The sequence below is a fragment of the Anguilla rostrata genome, chromosome 18 (genome assembly GCF_018555375.3).
Source record: "Anguilla rostrata isolate EN2019 chromosome 18, ASM1855537v3, whole genome shotgun sequence".
In the NCBI taxonomy this organism is placed as follows: domain Eukaryota; kingdom Metazoa; phylum Chordata; class Actinopteri; order Anguilliformes; family Anguillidae; genus Anguilla; species Anguilla rostrata.
Genome location: NC_057950.1, coordinates 25,463,779 through 25,484,823, shown reverse-complemented (window position 1 = coordinate 25,484,823; position 21,045 = coordinate 25,463,779). Strand labels below are relative to the sequence as shown.

Below are 21,045 nucleotides of genomic sequence, written 5' to 3'. Positions count from 1 at the left end.
TCTGCCTTTTCACACACATCTGGTGCGTTTCACACACTGACTCAAACGCTCACACCCGCTCTGTTTCGGGAAAGGGAGGCTGAACGCTGTGAGTGTGTGTGAGCGTGTGCGAGCGTGTATGCTGTGAGTGTGAGCGTACACTGTGAGTGTGAGCGCGTGAGCGTACACTGTGAGTGTGAGTGTGTGTGAGCGTACCATATCCTCCACACTGGGACCTGGAAGAAAGAATGTTTCAGTAGTTTTATTTTTTTGACATAATGCAAGTGTCTTGGATGAAAAAAATGTTGCAGTGAAGAATATTATTTGTTTTATTTTTTATCAGAGTTGAAAAATCCATGTTCAAATCCAATCACCTGGCTTTGCCAATTAGCACAATTCATCAGCCAGGAGGTTGAACTAATTAGTGAAATCGGTGGGTGAGTTCATGGGTGGAAGAAACACATAGCAGGACTTTTATTTATGACCCCTGGACTTTCCGTCTCAATTTTTATTGAATGTCCCTTGTAGTGTAGGTTTCAGCATGGTAGAATATATGGTTCTTGTCAGTGGACAGAAATGAATTGCTAGATCTCAGGAGAATAGACCTTTTATCACACTACAACCTCAAATCTCTAAAAAGTGGAATTCTCACAAGCAACAAAATCTGTTACAAACACAAATCATGGTTAGTCAAATAGATTTTTGAACCAGTTTTATTTCTTAATCACTATAGGATGTTTATGTTGCATTGAACAGTATGAGAACTTTCAATATGTTCAATTTGTGTAAAATATGTGTAAAAAACAGCATCAGATTTTTTTGTTTACAGCATATGTTAAGTTTGCTTAATGATAATTATGATTTCAGGAATTTATGTATGAGCCTACACACATCATACGAACTACTGAATATTTTTGAAATCTCAATCCTGAACTGTTCACAGTAATGACAGTATTAATATTACCACTGTTAATCATAATTAATGTTCCGTTCCGAGTTCAATTGAAGGTTATAATGTCACAGTTTACTTTACTGTGGGTGAGTGGTACATGTTGTGCTCTTTAAAAATTACTCCACATGCATACAGCACCAGAACGTCCAGTCACGGATTACTCTCTCCATGTCTCGTGTTCACCCGTCATTAAAAAGGGGGTATCATTAAAAAGGGGGTAGGCGAGCTGAGAGCCTTGAATTTCAGATGTCAGACAGGGTGTCCGTCTTCGGGCCGCAGTCTCCAGCTCCGCCCGAGCGTTACGAAGTCTGTGATTTCCTTCCGAGTTTGACGGTTGGACGTTTGGACGGTTGGAAGTCCATTATTCTTGACTTTTCCGTATTCTGTATTGCCGTATTATTTAAGAGTGAATCTATACCTAAATACCTGGCTAATGCTTTACTTTATTTTTTGTGTGTTTTTTTTTTCCAGAACACAGAAAGGTCTAAAGACTGGTACAAGAACATGTTTAAACAGATCCACAAAGTCCCAGGTACTGTAACCCGCAGTCTATCTGAAAGTGTGTTACATTAGAGTGTGCATGTGAGTGTGTGGTCACATGGCAGTGCATTGTGTGCCCATTAGTGTGTGTCACATGGCAGTGCATTGTGTGCCCGTGTGCCAGTGTGTTGTGTGCCCGTTTGTGTGTCACATGGCGCCGCCAGCCCCTCCGCATTGTGTGCCCTTTGTGTGTCACATTGCAGTGTGTGTGCGTTGGCACATGGCAATTGTGTGCCATTAGTGTGGTCAGCAGCGCCGTGTGCCAGTGTGTTGTGTGCCCGTTTGTGTGTGTCACATGGCAGTGTGTTGTGTGCCCGTTAGTGTGTGTCACATGGCAGTGTGTTGTGTGCCCGTTAGTGTGTGTCACGTGGCAGTGCGTTGTGTGCCCATTAGTGTGTGTCACATGGCAGTGCGTTGTGTGCCCGCAGTGCTGAATCTCTGTGGCATGCGTGTTTGTCACATGTTGTGTTTCCCGTCTTCTGTCTCTTCGTCGTCTGGCTCAGAGGTTCCTGAGGAAAATCCGTACCGCCCCACCTACATTTTTCCAGAAACCAATGACAAGCCACTAAAAGTGCGAGGTACCGAACGACAGCGGAGGATTTTATTTATTTCATCCTTTCGGCTTTTGCAAGCGTAACTTCCGATGATTAACTACGCTAATCATGCTGCTTGAGTTTGACTTTTTAATTTTTAGAAAAGCTATTCTTTCGTTGCAATAATTATCCAAAACACTAGGTGGTGCACAAATTCAGTAGAACAGAATGACATAAAACAACATACTAAGCATTGTTACGCAGGATCTAGTAACACTAGCATTAATGGAAAGAGAACGCGTCGTTTCCATTCAGTACCTTAACTGCATTAGTTCTGTGTTTTTCTCACTGAGCGTCTCCCCTGGGCATGCTTGGTTGTTCATCACGCAGAATGAACTCACCGCAGTGGCTTTTAACAGCTTACGCACATTTAACTCTCCTTAGTGCATGCGTAGTCACGTCCGTCTCTCCCCGCCCCCTCCTGTCTGTTCTGCCACAGTCCCGTTACCTGTCCATGTTGCCGTGTTTGCACCCGAGTGGTGGTTATCCTGTGTGTGTTCGCTCAGTCTGTCCTACAGTTGGCTGAAGCTCATCTGATTTTACTCATCTGATAAGTGTTGCCAGATCTATTTCACTGGCAGTTCTCTTGGACCAACACGTTTCAAACCATTTTCCTTATATTTCAAAATGAGTTTATGTATTTAAGCATGTTTTTCTCTCCTGTGTTTTTAGCCCAAACTGCACGGTTGCATTTGTTTACCTCGTGCCATTGTTAGAGCGTCAGTGCAGCCGAACCCCCGATATCTCTCAGTTTGAGCGGGAAGTGTGGGGGGGAGGGGGGGGGCGTTGTTCTTGTTATGTTCAGAGCGGTCCGTCAGGACGCTCCAGGTGTCTTGGACCACGCCGCACGCTCGCTATCAGCGGCTAGCACGGCTCTGGCTGTCATGCGTGTTTACAGAAAGAGTTCTGTGAGAACGGCTTATCGCTTCGTCCGCTTAAGATTTCATACGCAAAGAAAAGAGCATTTATAATGGGCAGAGGCTCTTTGGGAATTCTCTAAGCTGTCAAACATCATGTGAGGGTGGTTGGAGGAGAATTCCTTTGCCCTGAAAGTTTTCTGCTCATGAATTTCTTAAATTGTCTGTCACGGTGTTGAGGTGAAGTCCAGTATACTGAGTGACGCTTGTTACACTGAGCGACAGACCAACACTCCAGAATCAGGATTGGAATTTGGAGAGAAACTTGTGAAACATCAGAATTATTTGAAATATGGATCATCCCACCATATTCAACAGACGGGCAGTGTTCTTTGGCTAGTTCAACTGAACAAATCTTAAGAAGATTCTGGGTTTTATAGACATGTAGAAAATTGTTCATTATTTTGTGAAAGGCAAATATTCTCCACCTTTCTGTCACTACCGTGATAGTATTTTAACCCGTAACAATATCCTGAGTTTTTCTCTCTTAGATGATGCTCCATACAGTCGCATCTACTCGGACGACAGTGGTGAGTTCCTTCCATTGTTTAACGATGTATAGTATTACAGAGCCGTTCCAAACGGCAACCAGTACACTAGAATTCACGCTGTCCTCAGGTGCTTCATAGTTTTATTTCTGCCAGTGTCTGTTGGAAGATTCGGCACAGCTGTGCTCTTTAAACCACAATGAGGAGATACGGGTGCTAAGAATTGTAATAGCAGCTGCCATTAACGCCCACCCTGAACTGTAGGGGGGTTGCCTTTTATCTTTTATTAATGCAGAAAATGATTGTTTTGTGTTCCCGAAATGCCAAACACCGAGTGGCTGCAGAGATTCAGAATGCAGCCATTGTTGCTTTTGCTTGCATAATAATTGACATTTTTCTTGTTTATGTTCCCCCTTTTCATCCTGTGCCCCCTGCGAATGTGTCACCAATCCCAGAATTCTTTCTGTTTCTTTTCTAAAAACAAATGGCAGCAAAGGCGATGGCTCTTTCAAGCTCACCTCTTCACGATGACTAATTCATGTGCAGAAGTTGCATGTTTTTTTTTTGTGTGAAAAAGGGAGGTTGTTTCGCTGCTGAATCCTGCGTTTAATTTCCCAGCGAAAGGGGTCCCGCGATCGAAGAGCGCCGCGGACGTCGGGCTGAGCGACTCCCGCGGGAACGCCCCGTCCAGGATGCCCGTCCCGGCCCGCACCTCCTCGCTCAGGCCGTCCGCCGAAAGGTCAGCGATTGGCCGCGCGGGCCGCCAGTCATTCAGTGGCCGGTCGGGGTCACGCCCCCCTTTCAGTGAGACAGTGCCCCGCTGGTCCATCCAGTATCCCCACTTCCCCTTCCTTCAGGAACAGCCACAGAAAGCCTGAGACAGCTAAAGCAGCTGCCTTGAAGTCAAGTACAGTGCTTTAGCCCTTAGCGTCTGTGTGGAACCGCTGCAGGCTTGTTGTGCTATGGATGCACTGAAGTTGTAAGCAAATTCAGAGTTTGCTCATGCCAAAGAGTTTGTCAAAGTGTGCCTTACGCACTTAACTTCACTAAAAGTGCACCCCACATTCAAATTCTCGGTTTTTATTTATTTATGTATTTGTTTTATTTTTTTTACTGAGGATGACCTATTCAGTCATATGTTATAAGGACAGAAGTATTATTTGGGGTCAACGGTTAAAAAAACTGCACAAATCAATGATGCGAATACAATTTTTATGTTATTTTTTCTTTTTTTTTTAACATCAAACAACATACGCAACAAAATAAACTCAATACAAAGAGCAAGAAGAGCATACCGGGGGAATGGAATAATGAAAAGTAAACAGTATAAAACAAAATAGTTGGGACAGATTTACAGTAACATATGCTGAACTCAATATTTCAAATAGAAGGGGCAGCGTGCACCCGTCCCCCCCCCCTCAACCCCCCCGCCCCGCTCACACATTTTCCTTTTTTGACGAAGAACATTCTGTGCTCTCGTGTACATAAGCATATGTAGGTGACCCCCGCTCTCTCCAGAACCTTCATCTGTTCAGCTCAGGTATTAATGCCCTTTCTCAGTCTCCTGCACATACAGAAGAGCAGTTCCATTATTAATACTATCTGGGAGAAGGGAAGTTTGCTTCCTGCATGATAACGCGAGCGCGATTGGAGGGAAGGGCGGTGATGTCACAGTTGGCCAGCAGTGCTGCCAGAACAGCCAAAGGGGGGAGGGGTGGGGCTCGAAAAAATTCAAGTCCTGTTTGGAAAGTGGCCCCTCTGCAGTGTGTGGTTAACAAAGGAAGACGGACGGAGGGCTCGGACAGATTTATAGAGGCGACCGAAGTTACAATGGCGCTAGTAAATCAGCGGTGACCCGCAGCCCTGGCGAATAACCTCCAGCGTGTTGTGTTTGCACAGTTTATATAAGAGCGGCTGGGCTGGTAGCAGGGTCGCTGTTTGTGCTGGCGTTCGGGTCTGCGCTCCCTCTGACCTGACAGGAGGCCGTGAGCGTCGCGGACGGGCACCGCCGCGCAGGAACGCGCGCGTTAGCGTAGCGCCGCGAAAAGGCTGCGGCGAGCGCATTCCGCACACGGGCCTCGGGACGGGCCGCTCGTGCCGCAGGACGGCACAGACGGAATGTTCCGGCGCACAGCGTGAGGCGGACGATAAGAGGAGCGCGAAGCGGCGCCCGCGCACGGACGCACGGACACACGGACACGGCGTCCTGCTTTACGAGAGAACAGATAACACCTGACAGCTGCGACAACAGTAACGGCGTTAGCGATAATAAAAATAACTGCCCGCCCGCAGAGAGATCCTCAGGTTAAACAGACATGAAACGCCACACACTGACTGTGAGGGCAGCGGGGTCGGGTGGGTGTGGGAGGGGAACAAGTATCATGGTTGGCTGAGACATCAACCAAAAATCCTGTGGTGAAGGTTGTCATGGAGACTGTCCTCAATTCAATAGCAGTTTGTTACACCACCCCCCCACTCCTCCTCCTTCCTTCCCCCCCCCCCCCTCGTCTCTCCCCCTCCAGGAAGGACTGGGAGCCCCCCGACAGGAAGGTGGACACCAGGCGGTACCGAGCCCAGCCCAGGAGCATCTTCCAGTACGAGCCGGGGAAGTCCTCGGTGCTGAGGGTGGAGAGAACGGTACTGCACGCTGTTCTGCTCTGCTTTACCACACACCGCTCTGTCGCTGCATGCGCCACACACACCCCCCCACTCGCTGCTCCTCCCCTCCGATTGGCTGAGTTCCGGGGAGTCCTCCCGCCGATTGGTGCCAGCCGGTTCCCAGGCTGTCGTGTTCTGGGGCTGAGTTTTTTATCCGGCGTCTTCTGTCACCCACAGCCGATGGAAAAGGCTCTCTCACCCAATGTTTCATAATGTTCCGACACAAGCAGTGTGTCTGCTTCCCTGAACGGAGCGGAGGCTGGCTCCTGTTTAATATGCGCTTATAATGTTGTCTCATTACAATGGTGCTCTGTCAGAGAAAAAAGGAACTTCAGTTTGACATCCCCCCTGCCGGCGGTACGGCTGATGCCCTCGGGCTGGGGCTGGGAACCGTTCGTACGCCACGCCGCCTGCAAGTCGCTGGAGACTCTTTAGTGTGGCTTTGCGTTCCGTGTGGGCGGAGGAATCCGGGAGAGGAGAGCTGATCCCGAAAATGACTCCATTAGCTTTGTTCAGCCTCAGTTTGTGTACAGAACACATTTGGTCTTATTATTTATGTTCTCGATAAAGCAAATTACATGGAAACGTACACAAAACAGGGTCCCTGTCCTAACCATCTCATCGGCAAAAAATTCTTGTAAATGAAATTTTTGACGGTACGTTTAAAAAAAATCTCTTCGATATTTAAATAGCTCACGCTAATGTCCTCCGCGACAGGCGGGTAGCGCCCTTATGAATAAAGGGTTTTGCGTAAGCCCTTGCATAACGCTGTATTTCATTAGAGACGGGAGTGGATGTCACTCGCTGTTTTTACAGTAGGGGGTGAATCGCGCTCTGTGTGTTTTGGCGGTAGACCAGTTGTTTCTCGCCCGTTGTTCTGCTTCGGCGCAAATTTATTATAATGAAATTTACACTTCAGTCGTCGGCCTGGTCTGTCTGGAAGGTCTTTCATAATCGCCCCACACGTAGGCTGTCTTTTTTCAAATTATTCCCGTTGGTATAAAAGCAGACCTTTATCAGCTGCTCATGAAAGATTGCCTTTGTCACAGACAGCCGTGCGTTGAGCTGAATGTTATTCCTCTGACAGTATCACTTTCTTTGATACAAAGGCCCTGAAATATGCGCGATAGCTTGTTGGTGGCTTGGGAGGCTGACCTCTTTCTGATTCAAGATAATTAACTGAAAACCTTGAGTCTGCTAATAGAGAAAGATAAGCACGCAGAATGTCTCCTCTTCATGAAATAGCGTGAACCAACAGGGCTTGTGTTAAAAATACATTGTCTGTTTTGTCCCCCAAAAAAAAAAAAAAGTTTTAAGTCAAGCAGAAGAAAGGCATTAGTCTACACTGTTTCCCCTTGTCTAGGCTTTCCTGATTTCATTTCCTCTCCTTTTTTGTCTCTCCCTCCGTTTTTCCTACAGCTGTTTGCGGTTTGTTTCAGTGTTCACAAGCTGATGTTCGGGGGGTGGGGGAGTATTCTTCCAGACATATGACCGAGCATTGGCCTAAATCAGCTGCAGTGCACTTGGTCAGGATTCCTTCCAGTGCTCAAAGACCGCTTTTTCCTTTCCCTTCTCCTTTTGGCTAATTCCCTGGAATGCATTGGAATCATTCTGCCAATTCCTTGAGACCAAATTTTCTAAGTGGTTTCTCGGTTTGATCTCAGACTGCACAGATATACTTATCTTGAAATCATCTGGATCGGTCTTCCCATTCACAAAGCCTATCCGGTACAGATGAAGATTGGTGGAGCTATACAAATACGAAACAGATCTAGGGGAGCGAGGCCTTAGCGTTTGTCTGAATCCAGAGCAGGTCTTGCTGCACAGTAGAACGCATTGTCCTCAGCTTGCAGAGGAAATGAGAACGTGTCGGTGGTGGTCACATGACCCTGATCACATGTGCCATTCATGTGGAATATCAGGAAGTCAGTCTTGCAGGGGTATTCATCAAAGCATACCACTGTTGCTTTACATAGCTGTAGCTTTGAAATACAAAATTCAGAAAGCGTCAGAGAGATGCATGTGTCAGACTGTTGATTTTCCTCATGAATATTAACCTTGTGGACTTCAGTGGGCGGATCGCAGGCCTCTCCATCGTTCTGATTGGTTGTGGCCGTAGCTTGGTTCATTATTTTTGACACTGAAAATGGTTTCTCCTCCCCTCTTGGATATTAAAGTGAAGACGTACGGTGTTTGCAGCAGAGACCGTGTATCATTGAAATTGCAGAAACCACATGTGCATGAACAGTGCATGTCACAGGAATAACAAAGTAGCAATGTTCACTGCTCAGGTTCAGCAGCTGAGATTTCCTGGAGAGTGTCATCTTCCTTAAAAGAACGATAGCCACTGCTATTATTTATGCCTCCGTTGTGTTGCAGATATTTAACGGAGGACTCTGAAAATGTGCCCAGTTTCCCCGCTGTCATTTTGCTTCAGAGCATGTCTATGAATGAGTGCTTTGTCTTTATGCTCTGTGCTCAACTGTCTTCTCTCTCTCTTTGTCGCCCCGTTCCTTGTTGCCGCACCCCCTGTAGACTCACGGTTTAAGTCCCGAGGACGTAGATTTAGAGAATGAGCCTTGGTATAAATTCTTTTCAGAGATGGAGTTTGGAAAACGGGTAAGTCCCACAGTTGAACTCTTTAATTTAACGCTCTGACATGACGATGTATTAAAACCCTGCATGTCGTAAATATTTTATTCAGAGCCCTGAACCCCTCCCTCTCTGTACCAGATCCATTCTTTGAGGAGAGGGCCCAGACTCACATCCATAACCTCAGAACAGGATCCAACTCACATCTATTAACCTCAGAACAGGATCCAAACTCACATCCATAACCTCAGAACAGGACTCAAGCTCACATCTATAACCTCAGAACAGGACCCAAACTCACATCCATAACCTCAGAACAGAATCCAAACTCACATCCATAACCTCAGAACAGGACCCAACCTCACATCTATAACCTCAGAACATGACCCAAACTCACATCCATAACCTCAGAACAAGACCCAAACTCACATCTATAACCTCAGAACAGGACCCAAACTCACATCCATAACCTCAGAACAGGACCCAAACTCACATATATAACCTCAGAACAGGACCCATAACATAATTATTAGAACCCAGACTCACATCCATAACATGATGTCAGGTCCCAGAATCACATCCATGACATAATATTATGACCCAAACTCACATTCATAACATCATATTAGGTCCTAAACTCACATCCATAACAGGATGTCAGGTCCTGGACCCACATCCATAATCATGTCTGTTTGTCGCTAAGCTTCTCTTGCTGTTTCATATTTATGAAGAGTCTGGTAGCACATCCACCAATATCTGCTTCTAAATGTGTTTACAATGAATCATGGGCATTGTTTTTCTCTTCCGTACCCTTTTTATCTGCAACCTTTTAAAAATTCACTGACAAGGCCTCATTACCTGAACTCTTCATTCATATGTGAAGGAACATTTATTCTCTTAAATGCTTTGTTTTATGTGTGTGTGTGTGTGTGTGTGTGTGTGTGAGAGAGAGAGAGAGAGATAGGGTGTCTGTGCTTGTGTGTGTGTGTGTGTTCTGATCCTTATGTTCCCTATGTGAATGGGTAACATTTGGCTTCTATGAGCAGGCATCAGAAATATTGATTTCCTTTCCTCTTTGCTTTGTTTGACATGGTGAGCACACAGAAGAATGTGATAGTAGTTATAGTAATGTTTACTGAAGCTATCTCACAGTGCACACCTCGCAGTCTGATGCTACATCTGAACTGGTATCAGTCGCATAGTGCTACAGTCCAGCCAACTGAAACACAGAATTAATGCTCGTAATTTCAATCTTGCGTGTTTTTTGTGTGAATTAAATGAGATTACCGGCTCATTGTACATAAGGCTGGAAAAGCTGCTTCTGCCAGCGGAGCCTAAGAAACGCAAATGAACCATTTCAGTCACATCGTTCTGTTTTCTGGCAGTGGCTGTGTTTTACCGTTCGGCAGCCATGTTGAAGAGCGCCTGATTCATGAGATCTTTTTTATCTAAACGTTTTATGTGAGGCTGTGAAGCTGAACAGAAGGCAGGAGAAAATACAGATTTCAGATCAGAGCTTCTTTTATTATTTGATTTGATTTGATTTGATTAGGATCCCCATTAGCTGAAGCCAAGGCATCAGCTATTCTTCCTGGGGTCCACAAATAACTCAAAAACATTTCTATAAATGTGCAAGACAAAATAATTTAAAAGCGAAAAAACAAAAAAAAACAAAAAAAAATTCAAGATATAGCAAATATTAAAATAAGCATAAAACAACACAGAATTAAGTCAAGATATGACAGTCACAACATTAAAAATACTAGACATGAGCACTATGAGCACATTCGTATTCGAGCACATCTTTAAGAATGCACCACTAGAGCTGGTCTGAGCTTCTTCCTGAAGCAGGCCTTGCGTGTGGCTCGCGTGATGGACAGTCTGTCATTGCCCTGTACATTACTGTTGTCTGCGTTCCATTAGTATTTATCTCATTTATCAGGCTGACATGAAAGGACTGTACAGTAAATACTTCTGCAGCATTAATAGATGGGAGTGCATGCCATTCATATTTCATGTGTTCACAGAACTGAAAATCATTCTTAGAAACATACTTATTACTCAGTGCAAAGTATTTAAACAGCAGTTAGACAGGAGTGATTCCACCCTTTGGATTTTCTTCTCATTTTACATGCTTACAAGCGGGTTCCACTGTACTGTTGACTAGAATGGAATTATCTGAGGCTGCTCGGCGGTGAAAAAGCTAAAGTGACCGGATTTGGGAAAGGAAGGGGCCGACTCAGGGAGACGCTCCTGCTGTTAACGTCGGCGTTGAGAGTCACCGTCTCTGTCACCGGGCGGAGCGGCACGCGAGCGCTGAGCGCGTTCAGTATGCGCTCAGGACCGAGCGTCCCGCTTAGCGTCGCGTGTTTCTGTGCAGAGAAAGGAGGGGGGACCGCACGGGCTCTGAGCAGAGGCACAGGCTTCGTTTCGATTTTTGGGGGAGACACACTGCTGGACCGCCTAGTCTCACGTAGTCAGATGTTAAGTCTCGCAAGCATACCAGCTTAGTCTTGCAGTTCATTCGTATGATAATACTGGGGGTGACGTGTCTCTCTGTCTCCCCCCCGAACCTACACGTATGGCTCTGGGACAGTTACTAAGCATCTGTTAGCCACCTGCAGTGTATCTAAAGCTAAAGTTCCTAACTCTGGTCCTGGAGAGCCATAGGACCTGCTGGGTCTTATTGGTCCTCTGTTTTTATTTGATAAAATAAAGCAGTTGATTACAATTGACTTTCCTTAACTCACCTGGTCTCGTGGGTTGGAACTGGGTGATTGTATAAAATGCAAACAAGCAGCAGACCCACTGAATCCAGGACCTGGGTTGGGCATCGCAGATGGAAAGGAAGTCTAAAATGTGTGGAGCAATTAGTGGCTGTGAAGGTGATGGACGCTGGGAAGGGTAGACAGGGCGGCCATCTTTGAGCGGTTCTCTCTGATGCATGCTGAAAGTAGGGGTCTCTGTTTCAGAGCTGAGGGGCTGGAGCCCAGTTCTCTTTAGGCATCGGCAAACAGTCCCCTGTGACAATTAGCGTTATGTGATGTCCGTTAGATCACGTTACATTGCCGTCACTTAGCAGACGGGCTTATCTAGAGTGGCTTAGAGAAGTGGTGTCCCCCCCCCATTTGGATTAATGCAGTTGTTGTCTGCTGGTGTCCTGCTTCTGTAAAGTCACAGTTGTAAATAAACACACAGCGCAGAGGAAAGGCTGTCACCGAGGCAACAGGAAAGCACGGCCGTGTCATTGCTTTTTGTTTTTTCGTTTGACCCCCAGCCAGGAACGAGGTCACTGCTGACAGCTTATGAAAGTCCCCCGTTATAGCTGTACAGTCATCATTCCACTCACTGCTTAGGAATTGGAAAATGAGAAAACATTTCCGCGTGCACACACACACACCACGCACCAACACACACACACACGATGCACCAACATACACACACACACACACACACAATGCACCAACATACACACACACACCAACATCCACACACACACACACACATGATGCACCAACATACACACACACACAAACACACACAAACACACACACAAACACACACACACACACACACACACACCAACATACACACAACACACACCACACACACACATACAACACACACACAACACACACATGCAAAACACACACACATACAACACACCCAACCACAACATAACACAGCACACACATACACCACATACACACAACACACACATAAAAAACACACACACACACACCCACACAAACACACACACACACACACACACACACACACACACACACACACACACACACACGCACAAACACACAGGCATATTTATACGCACTACAACATGACACCTGGCATCCTCACACACCTGATACCATGTGACTGTAAAGGCAGACTGAACAAACAGCACTCAAACCAGAGGACATCAGACTCACTGTCCAATGACACGCCCTGGATCCCAGTGCGTATCCGCAGGAACCCCCCACCACCCCCCCCCCACCCCACCCCCCGAATTCACAACCCCCCTAGCCCACTGGCCCCTCGCCCAACGCGGCTCAGGGTCAGTCTGTCATTATCACATTTCACACCGCTTCCCTGTCATTTTTAGATATATGGAGCCACCCGCAGATTTTTGTGTGGTGTGTGTGAGGCGTACTGTATGTGTGTGTGTGTGTGTGTGTTATGGAGTTTGCGTGTGTGAGAGGCATGCGTGTGTATGTGTACGGTAGTGTGCGGTGGTGATGGTGTGAGTGGGGTATGTACTGTGTGGGTGGTGTTTGGTTCTCTGTGTGTTGTCTATTTGTGCGTGGGTTTGTGTGTTGTTTGTGTGTTTGTATTTGTGTGTGCTAAAGGATGTATGTCTATGCCATGTAGATATTGCTTCCTGTGCTCTTGTATCATATTCTGGGTATTGTTTTTACCTGTTCAGTATCTGCCTTCAAAACATCTTTGCAGTCTCTGTGAAACTTTATGCACTATTTTATTGGAGGAAATTCCTTCTGCTATAAAACTAGCCAACTAACAACTCCCTCCACTACCCATGAATTTGTGCATATCGCATTTGTGTAATGTCTTTATTGAGTCTCTATTTTGTGTCTATGATATTCGTATTCTAGAGGGGGTATAAAATATACCACTTTTTTTCAATTCGTGAAAACAGATTTAATCCTCTTCAAAGCCCCGTTTTCTGGTGTTTTTAAATTCCTAACAATCACGTGAGGGAGGTCCGCTGTCTAAATAGCTCCGCTGGGGCGACATAGCTCAGGAAGTAAGACCGATTGTCTGGCAGTCGGAGGGTTGCCGGTTCAAACCCCGCCCTGGGCGTGTCGAAGTGTCCTTGAGCAAGACACCTAACCCCTAACCCCTAACTGCTCTGGCGAATGAGAGGCATCAATTGTAAAGCGCTTTGGATAAAAGCGCTATATAAATGCAGTCCATTTACCATTTACCATTTAAAGAAACCCGCCATCAGGTCTCCCGCATTGCGTTCCATTTAACCGTTCATCTAAATGTATTTTAAACGTTTACGCAGATTGTTTCCCAGAGCCGAATCCAGCTACTGAAACAGCCCAAACCACATAATTGCAGTTTTTACATTTAGAAGGCTTTGTTCAAAGCTTATGTTATAGTTGTTACGATTCCCAAAGTGCATTTGTTCATTGCGCGAGCGCTGGCGTTCTCGGTCTGTGGGTCTGGGGCGGCTGTAGCTCACTGCAGCGCTGTCGCTGCCAGCCGATGTCAGTTATTCTTCGGGTATTTAGCGTGAACTCACCTGCAGAGACCAGCGTGGACGTGCGACCGCGCTTGTTAGGACCGTGCCCTGAGGACGGGCCGTTGCTCTGGAAACAAAGCAGCGGGCCCGCCAGGTTTAACGCCGTACCGTGGACGGACGCGGCGGCCGAATTAAGGCACGTCCCGCGAACTTAAAGGAGGGCGTCCGTCGATGGCGGTAACGAATAGAGCGGACGCCTTCACGCCTCTCCGGGTGACCGTGGTCTGCGCGGCCGTTAGCTTTTAAGGTCATAGCGGCCGCCGAGATGGGTGGTGAGTCACGACACGTCCGTCTGCACTGACAGCGTTCATCACCGTCTTCTCCCATCGCAAAAACTCCTTAAGTTACGAAAAACAGCGCTTCGTGAACTGTCGGCTCTTGCGTCATTAAACTTCATCTTAAATTCCACATTTTGACAATGGTATGCGGGTGAGGTTAAGCGGTTCACCTTTTCGCGTTACTGTACACTCGATTGCTCATTGGCGTTCTTTACTTGTGACATAGTTTATTACACGTGTGACCCGCTTTGCGCAGATGGCCGCCGGGATATTTTTAAGGGGTCTTTACTGCGGTGTTGACCGCTGGTCATCTTGCGACAGGAAACAAGCGTCAAAACGTTCTTATCTCCGCCAACAGAGGCTTTGCTTCTGGATGCTTACGACCCTTTCCTGTTTTATTTCCCCCTGCTTCGCTGTCAGTGCAAAGCTCTCTCGGCAAACGGGCGTCGGTAGGTTATGTCATTTAAAAGTCCTTTTTTAAATTTTATTACTGAGAGCAGTGTGTCAGTCGTACAGGAAAAAGGCTTTTAAACTATGGCATGCGCATTCATGTGGTGTGTGTTGTTCCATGAGGGGTCCGGGGACTGGAACATCGAGCTGTATAAATAGATTATCTGCGGGCCTGCCAGGCTAATTCCTGTCTTATAAAGGACGGCATTCATTCTCAAAAGGTTACTCATGATATTCTTTCCCCTAGCAACCCCTTGCAATAGCTCTTCTGAGATATGCGGTGCGGTTTTTTGGGCTTCTGTTTTCAGGGAGGGGAGGGGGGGTGGGGCTGGGGTTGGGCGGAGGACGAGGGGCGTGGTGTTGGTGGGGGTGAGGCTCTGTATGACCGTCGGGGAGGGATTGCGCAATATTATTTCCAAATACTCATAGGCTACTGCTCTGGTCATCGCTGTTATTTTTGCTCTCTGTGACGTCCGCGTGAAGTAAAGCCATAGAAACAGGGGCTGGGCTGAGGGAGGAAGCTGCTCTGTGTTCGGCGCTATGGGCTTCAGCTTCTGCTTCAGAATAACGCCTGCTTTCACTCTGAAGCTACACGCAGCATCACCAGAAATAATACAAACTAAGTTCTTACATTCTTCATGGAAACCTGGTGTGTGTGTGTGTGTGTGTGTGTGTGTATGAGAGAGAGAGAATGTATTAGTATGTGCTGTCTGAGTCTGACATACAGGTAGCTTATCTGTGTTTTTGTGTGTAGTGGTATGTGTGTGTGTGTGTGTGTGTGTGTGAGAGAGAGACAGAGACAGAGAGAGACTGAGAGAAACAGAGACTGAGAGAGATAGAGTCAGACACACAGAGAGACAGAGTCAGACACAGAGAGAGACTGAGAGAGAGAGACAGAGTCACACACAGAGACAGAGACAGACACAGAAACAGACTGAGAGAGACTAGCAGTCAGACACGGAAATGAGAGAGAGGTGACAGAGAAGACAGACAAAAGAGAGAGACTGAGAGAGAGAGACAGAGACAGACGCAGAAACAGACTGAGATAGACAGTAAGGCTGAGAGAGAGAGACAGAGTCAGAGAGAGAGAGAGAGGCCTGCTCTTCTCACCAGCTGGCTGGCTGATCTACGGTCTGGTCCAGTGGTAATGAGACTGGCTCACTTCCAGACAAAAGAATGGACCTCTGTGGAAGCCGCGAGCCTATTGGCTGCGTCGTAATCAGCCCCTCCCCTCCCAAGTGCCCCTCTCAGCCCCCTGGCCCCAGCTCCCTCCCACCCCTCCTCCTCCCCTCCCCTCCCCTCCCACACTACCGCTTGTTTTCTCCCTCTCGCATGTGAGCCAAAACACACGTTTACTCCTCCGTGTAGAGAGCCCGCTCCTGCCCAGCACAGCGCCCGGGGGCTCTCAGAGAGGACAGACGGAGCGCGGGACGGACGGACGGACGCAGGACGGACGAGAGGGAACGGAACGACCCTGACCGATGCCCCTGTTTCTCTTCTGCCTGGGAAAGACCCTCGCCCGGATCTATCAATGACTTCTTTGTTTGGTTTGTTGCAGAGCGCTCCCTCTTTCACTCCTCTGGAAACAGCCGCCGACCTGCCGCAATTGTAAGTGCCTCCTCTCATTTTACCGTCCCTTTTTTTCCCCCGTTGTTGTGTAGCGCTGCGTGTCCTCTCCGCGCCGGTGTGTTTTCATGTCCCGGTCCCCCCTGCTTTTTCAGTTCTGCCGCTGGGTTTGTGCGTTAGCGGGAACACCCCGATGAGGCGCCCCAGCTTCCTGCCTGGGGTGCTGTGCTGTCCGGCGGGCTGCTCGTACAGAGCGTGCTCACTGCGTGGCTAAGGGGGGAGGCGGGGGCAGGAGGGGGGGGGGTTAACCTCTACCCTGATTTATTTTAAAAGCAGGAAATTAACAACTGAAAATAAAAGCTGGAAATGTTTCTTTGAGGAGATAAGAGACTTGCTTTTCCCACCCTGGCTGTTCTGTCTCTTTTGGGGGGTAAGGGGGGGGGTACCGTTATCTCCCATGTGGAGGTGATAACGGAAACTCCTGCTCTTTTTTTTTTCTTTTCCTTTTCTGTCCTCTGTCAGTTTGGCAGCCTTTAATGGTGATAGGTGGATCTTTGTTCGGAACTCGCGACAGGAGTGACGGATGGCGGGCTTTGTTTACGTCACGCTCGATTTATTTGATCTATTTTCGTTTCTTCCCGAAAAAAAAGGAATGTCAGGAATTCTTGGACCCGGCTCGGGGCTGGAAGGTTAAAAATGTCTCCCGGCGTCCTCGCACATCTGTGGGGGTTAAGGGCCGACCGTTCCCTCCCTCCCAGCGTCCCTTCGCCCGCTTCCTGGCCGTCAGCTGCGCGTTCCCTCGAAACGGTTTATCGGTTAGCGGTCTTACGGGGCGCCGTTTGAAACAATAGCGCTCGTTAGGAGCTAGCTAGCCTAGCGAGACAACCGCCGCGCGGCGCGCTGCCGGGAACTTGAAGGGGAGCGCTGAGGCTCCGGAGTCCGGCCCACGTGGGCTCGCGGCGCTGTGTAAACACGCAGATTATCTTCACGGGTAATTGCCCCGCTCCCTCGGGCCGACGGGCGCGAGGAGGTCGCAGCTTCGACTCGGGGGGGGGTTGGGGGGGGGAATGCGGCACCTCGTTGCCGAGCCTCACTTAAAATGTTCTCCCCTCCCGGTCTGCGGCCGGGCCGGCGGCTCGGTGAAATCGGCGCGAGCGCAGGGGGAGACTCGCGGCTCTGTTAGCGGCGGTCCTCAGACGCAGGGCATAGCCGAGTCGATGACGCTCCTCGCGATTTTTCGAAAGCGTGTCTCTGAGCGGCGGGCGGGCCCGCGGGTAGTTCTGCGTAAAAAAAGAGGCCGCTCTCCCGTTTTCGGGGAACGCTGGCGCGGCGCTTTACGTGCTTTCTCAGTCCCCCCGGGGGCCGAGCCGTAGCCGCCAGTCTTTTTGAGAAAAACGCAGGAAAAGTGGGTTAATGCATTTTTCGCCCATCTGTTTTCTCCATAATGGTGGAGGCGGTTTGGGCTCACTCCGTTGTAGCTGAAGACTACACAAGCAGGCGGTTACTGGTGCACTAAACGCATCAGGTTTCCTCTCTGTGCTGTAATAAACACTGTGACACTAAAAACGATGATGATGATGATGATGATGATGATGATGGTGATGATTATTATTATTATTATTATTATTATTATTATTATTATTATGTAAATGTGTGGGAAATATTGTGTATATAACGGTGAGCTTCAGACAGAGCAGCCGTGGTTGAAACAGGGATACTTGAAATTCCCTGTAGTTTAAATCCCATAGGAGGACTCTGTTTCTCCGTAGGTCACCAAGGGCACGGGGGGGTCCATTAAAGCCAAATTACTTATCCAGATACTCAGTGTTGCATTCATTATCTTCCCATTCTTGGCTTCAGTAATGATTATGTATAAAAAGTAGCAGTGGACATGCGGTAGTATTTATAGTGTATAATGGTATAGTACGCGTGCAGTTTTAGAGTAATACGATCTCGGGCTGTGATGAAGCTCATTATCGTGTGAAACGCTGGCAGCGTCCCAGGCCGCGCGATGCGTTTTAATGTCGTTTAAACAGGGGGTTCCCCAGCCACACCCGGCTGAAATGCCGGGGGGGGGGGGCTGTTTATTTGCTCGAATGCGTGCAGTTTTCTCGCCGTTGCGGTTGAGCCCCGCGCTTGTTTACACGGTAAACGCGTTTCCCCGGAGATCGGAGCCTTCCCTGAAGAGCGGAGCCTTCCCCACAGAGCGCTTTTAAAGGTGCTGGCGGAAGTGTCCCCCCGGCCTCCTGGATCTCGCCTTGCGCATTCCTCCCTGTGAAACAGGGGGAAAAAACTGTGAATGCTTTCTCTCACAGCCCAAAGTCCACTTTCACTGGACGGGGCTGTCGCCGCGACGACCCGGGAAGGTTGCGGGTTCGAGCCGCGACGGCATTCCGTCTGTCGTGATTGAAACGGATGAGCGTCTGACAGAGAGGTTCTTTCCCGTCAGAGTCCCATTCCTCTGCTTCTGCTAGGGCGTGACTCATAAACAGGAACAAGATTCTACCCTCTCCTACCCCCACCCCACCCACCCCCAAAAAAAAAAACTTCAAAAAAAAAAAAACTAATAAATAAAATTGAATGCACACGATCATCTTCGCACTGAAGCAGATGTTTCGCACGCCGGCCCGTGCTGTGTGACAGCAGGAGTTGAGCTCATCAGAGGTTCCATTGGCCCTGCCCCTGCCCCTGAAGCTGAAAGCTCCTCTCTGTCCATGGTTAATGTCACGTGTGGCCCGGGGCTGGTTTCGGCTCCGATCCGGGCGTGAAGCGGGGAGCGGACCGTGCCCGTAGTTGGCGTGCGAGTCGGAGATGTCTGCGTCCGAGGGGGGTTAAGGAGGGTCGCGTCCGTGTCATGTGCGTGCCGCGCACGGGTCACGTCTGCGTCACCAGTCCCGCTTTCCGGGATTCCAGTGTTAATTCGGGATAGGCGACGCCCTGAGAAACAGAGGCTCCTCTATGCCTTAGGGCCCTCTCAGGGGACCCCCATCTAACGGGTCTTAGGGTCTGCTTTTTTTATTTAAACATCAGTTTTAATGTTCTGCTCTGCTCAGTGTTTTTTATATTATTCATTTATGATGAAAAACGGGTGTTCCAGTATAGAGCTCAGTTGTTCTTCAGCATTCTTGTTTGAGAAACCTGTGCTGTTTAAACCTATTTGTGTATCTATCCTATGTCCACATCTGCAAATAGCAGTTGACCTGTAATACACTGCAGTATGTGGTCTAGGAAATCTTTGGCTTTGTAAATGTATAGGAAACGAAAGTGTATATTTATGTACCTGCAGTGCACAAATGTAATTGCAGGTACATAATGTTGCCAGTGGCACACGGGAATGTTCAGCAGTATTTTTAGAGCGGTGGCATGTTGTCCTCTGCGGAATCTAGAGATAAGAGTCACGGCGACGGGGGGCCTCTTGTTTTTGGGTCTAATATTTTGTGCCTTGCCCGGTTCCGCGAGTGGCCCGGATGCTTTCTGAGTTCGAGAGGGAAAAAAAAAAACACTTATGCCAACGACGTCACCAGATCCGCCAGATCGCGTGTCAACACCAGCGGTCTGCTTTTCTACGGCGTTAAAGAGCGGCTGGGGGTGTTCGGTGACAGTCTCACTCAGCTAATAATCGCTCGGATAGCGACCCCCACCCCTACTCCACCCCCACCCTGTTCAGCTTGCAGCAGTCTGTGACGCGTGTGAAGTGACATTTAAATCCACAGGATATTTGCAAAAAGTGTATTAATGCACCGGTCGCTCCCTTTATTGAAAAAGCGCGGCGTAACACAACACCGGGGACAGATGTCACGCAGGGGCTGGCAGCACGCTTCGGTTTCTGTCAGCCTAATCCCGATAATTGGTCTCTCAGACTGCTGGGCCTAACTGACAAAGATTGACCTGTTTTTGTTTCTGTCTGTATTTCGATTTCGGGCTGATTTCAGTCTGTGCCCGGTGGTCTGCGCGCTGTGCCTGTTTTTAACTACGCCAGCTTTTGTCATGTCTGTTTTCGTTCATCCTCCTAAGACCCAGTAATTTGTCCCCTGTAGGGGACATGAGTATCTGGTCTTCATTTTAAGAACCATATGTTCTTCTATGTTGAAACATATGCTACCAGGAACATTCATTAAAAATGAAATCAATATTTTTGGAAACATTTTCACTGCAACAGGTTTTTTTTTTTTTTTTCGGGTCATCCAAGACACTAGTATTATGTGAAATGGAAGTACTAAAACTTATTTTCTCAGGATAATATAACAGGGGCTGTTTTATGTCTTTGAATTAGTTTAGTTTGAGTGGAAGTTTCTCAAGCAGTAGTTTTGTGTGTTTTTTTTCCATACATGAAAATGTCTGTCGTGCAACTGGAATCTGTATCATATTTGTTCTGGTCTGTAGAAGCTAGCCTTTTCCTTTTTTTGTCCGTTCAAGCAGCACTTACAGATTTTTGTCTGTATATTAGCATCGGGCTAACAGTCAGTAACAAGAGGAATCATGACCGTGCGAAACGCTTTGAAGATAACAGTTTCCTGTGATATTTACTCAGCATGTGCTTGCTGCCTAATTGAATTTTCTTCCAAATTTGGAATGTCCGTCCTTATCCCCGGGCCCGTCCCGTCGCTGTCGCGTCTTCAGTGAGCTCAGAAGTGGCCAGCCTGGTACCAGTGTCCCCGGAAACATTGGGGATGCTGGTTTATTTGGTGTGTGGCTCCCGCCAGCTCGTGTGGGCAGATAGCGGGGAATGACCCACCGGAGCCCTCCCTCCCTACAGGAGAATTTTA

General features: G+C 47.9%; 1 protein-coding gene across 8 annotated transcripts in view; it reads left to right on the top strand.

The window, feature by feature from the left end:
• The window catches only part of LOC135244882 (sorbin and SH3 domain-containing protein 1), an 87,356-nt gene that overhangs the window by 43,294 nt on the left and 23,017 nt on the right, over positions 1 to 21,045 (top strand). For 6 of the 8 annotated variants that reach the window (XM_064317536.1, XM_064317544.1, XM_064317540.1 and 3 more), the window contains exons 9-15: positions 1,403 to 1,463; positions 1,975 to 2,049; positions 3,473 to 3,511; positions 4,088 to 4,208; positions 5,992 to 6,106; positions 8,663 to 8,746; positions 16,272 to 16,321. In XM_064317536.1, coding sequence (XP_064173606.1) covers positions 1,403 to 1,463; positions 1,975 to 2,049; positions 3,473 to 3,511; positions 4,088 to 4,208; positions 5,992 to 6,106; positions 8,663 to 8,746; positions 16,272 to 16,321 — 545 coding nt within the window. The remainder of the gene's footprint in view (positions 1 to 1,402; positions 1,464 to 1,974; positions 2,050 to 3,472; positions 3,512 to 4,087; positions 4,209 to 5,991; positions 6,107 to 8,662; positions 8,747 to 16,271; positions 16,322 to 21,045) is intronic. The other 2 variants (XM_064317538.1, XM_064317539.1) reach the window with 2 other exon arrangements.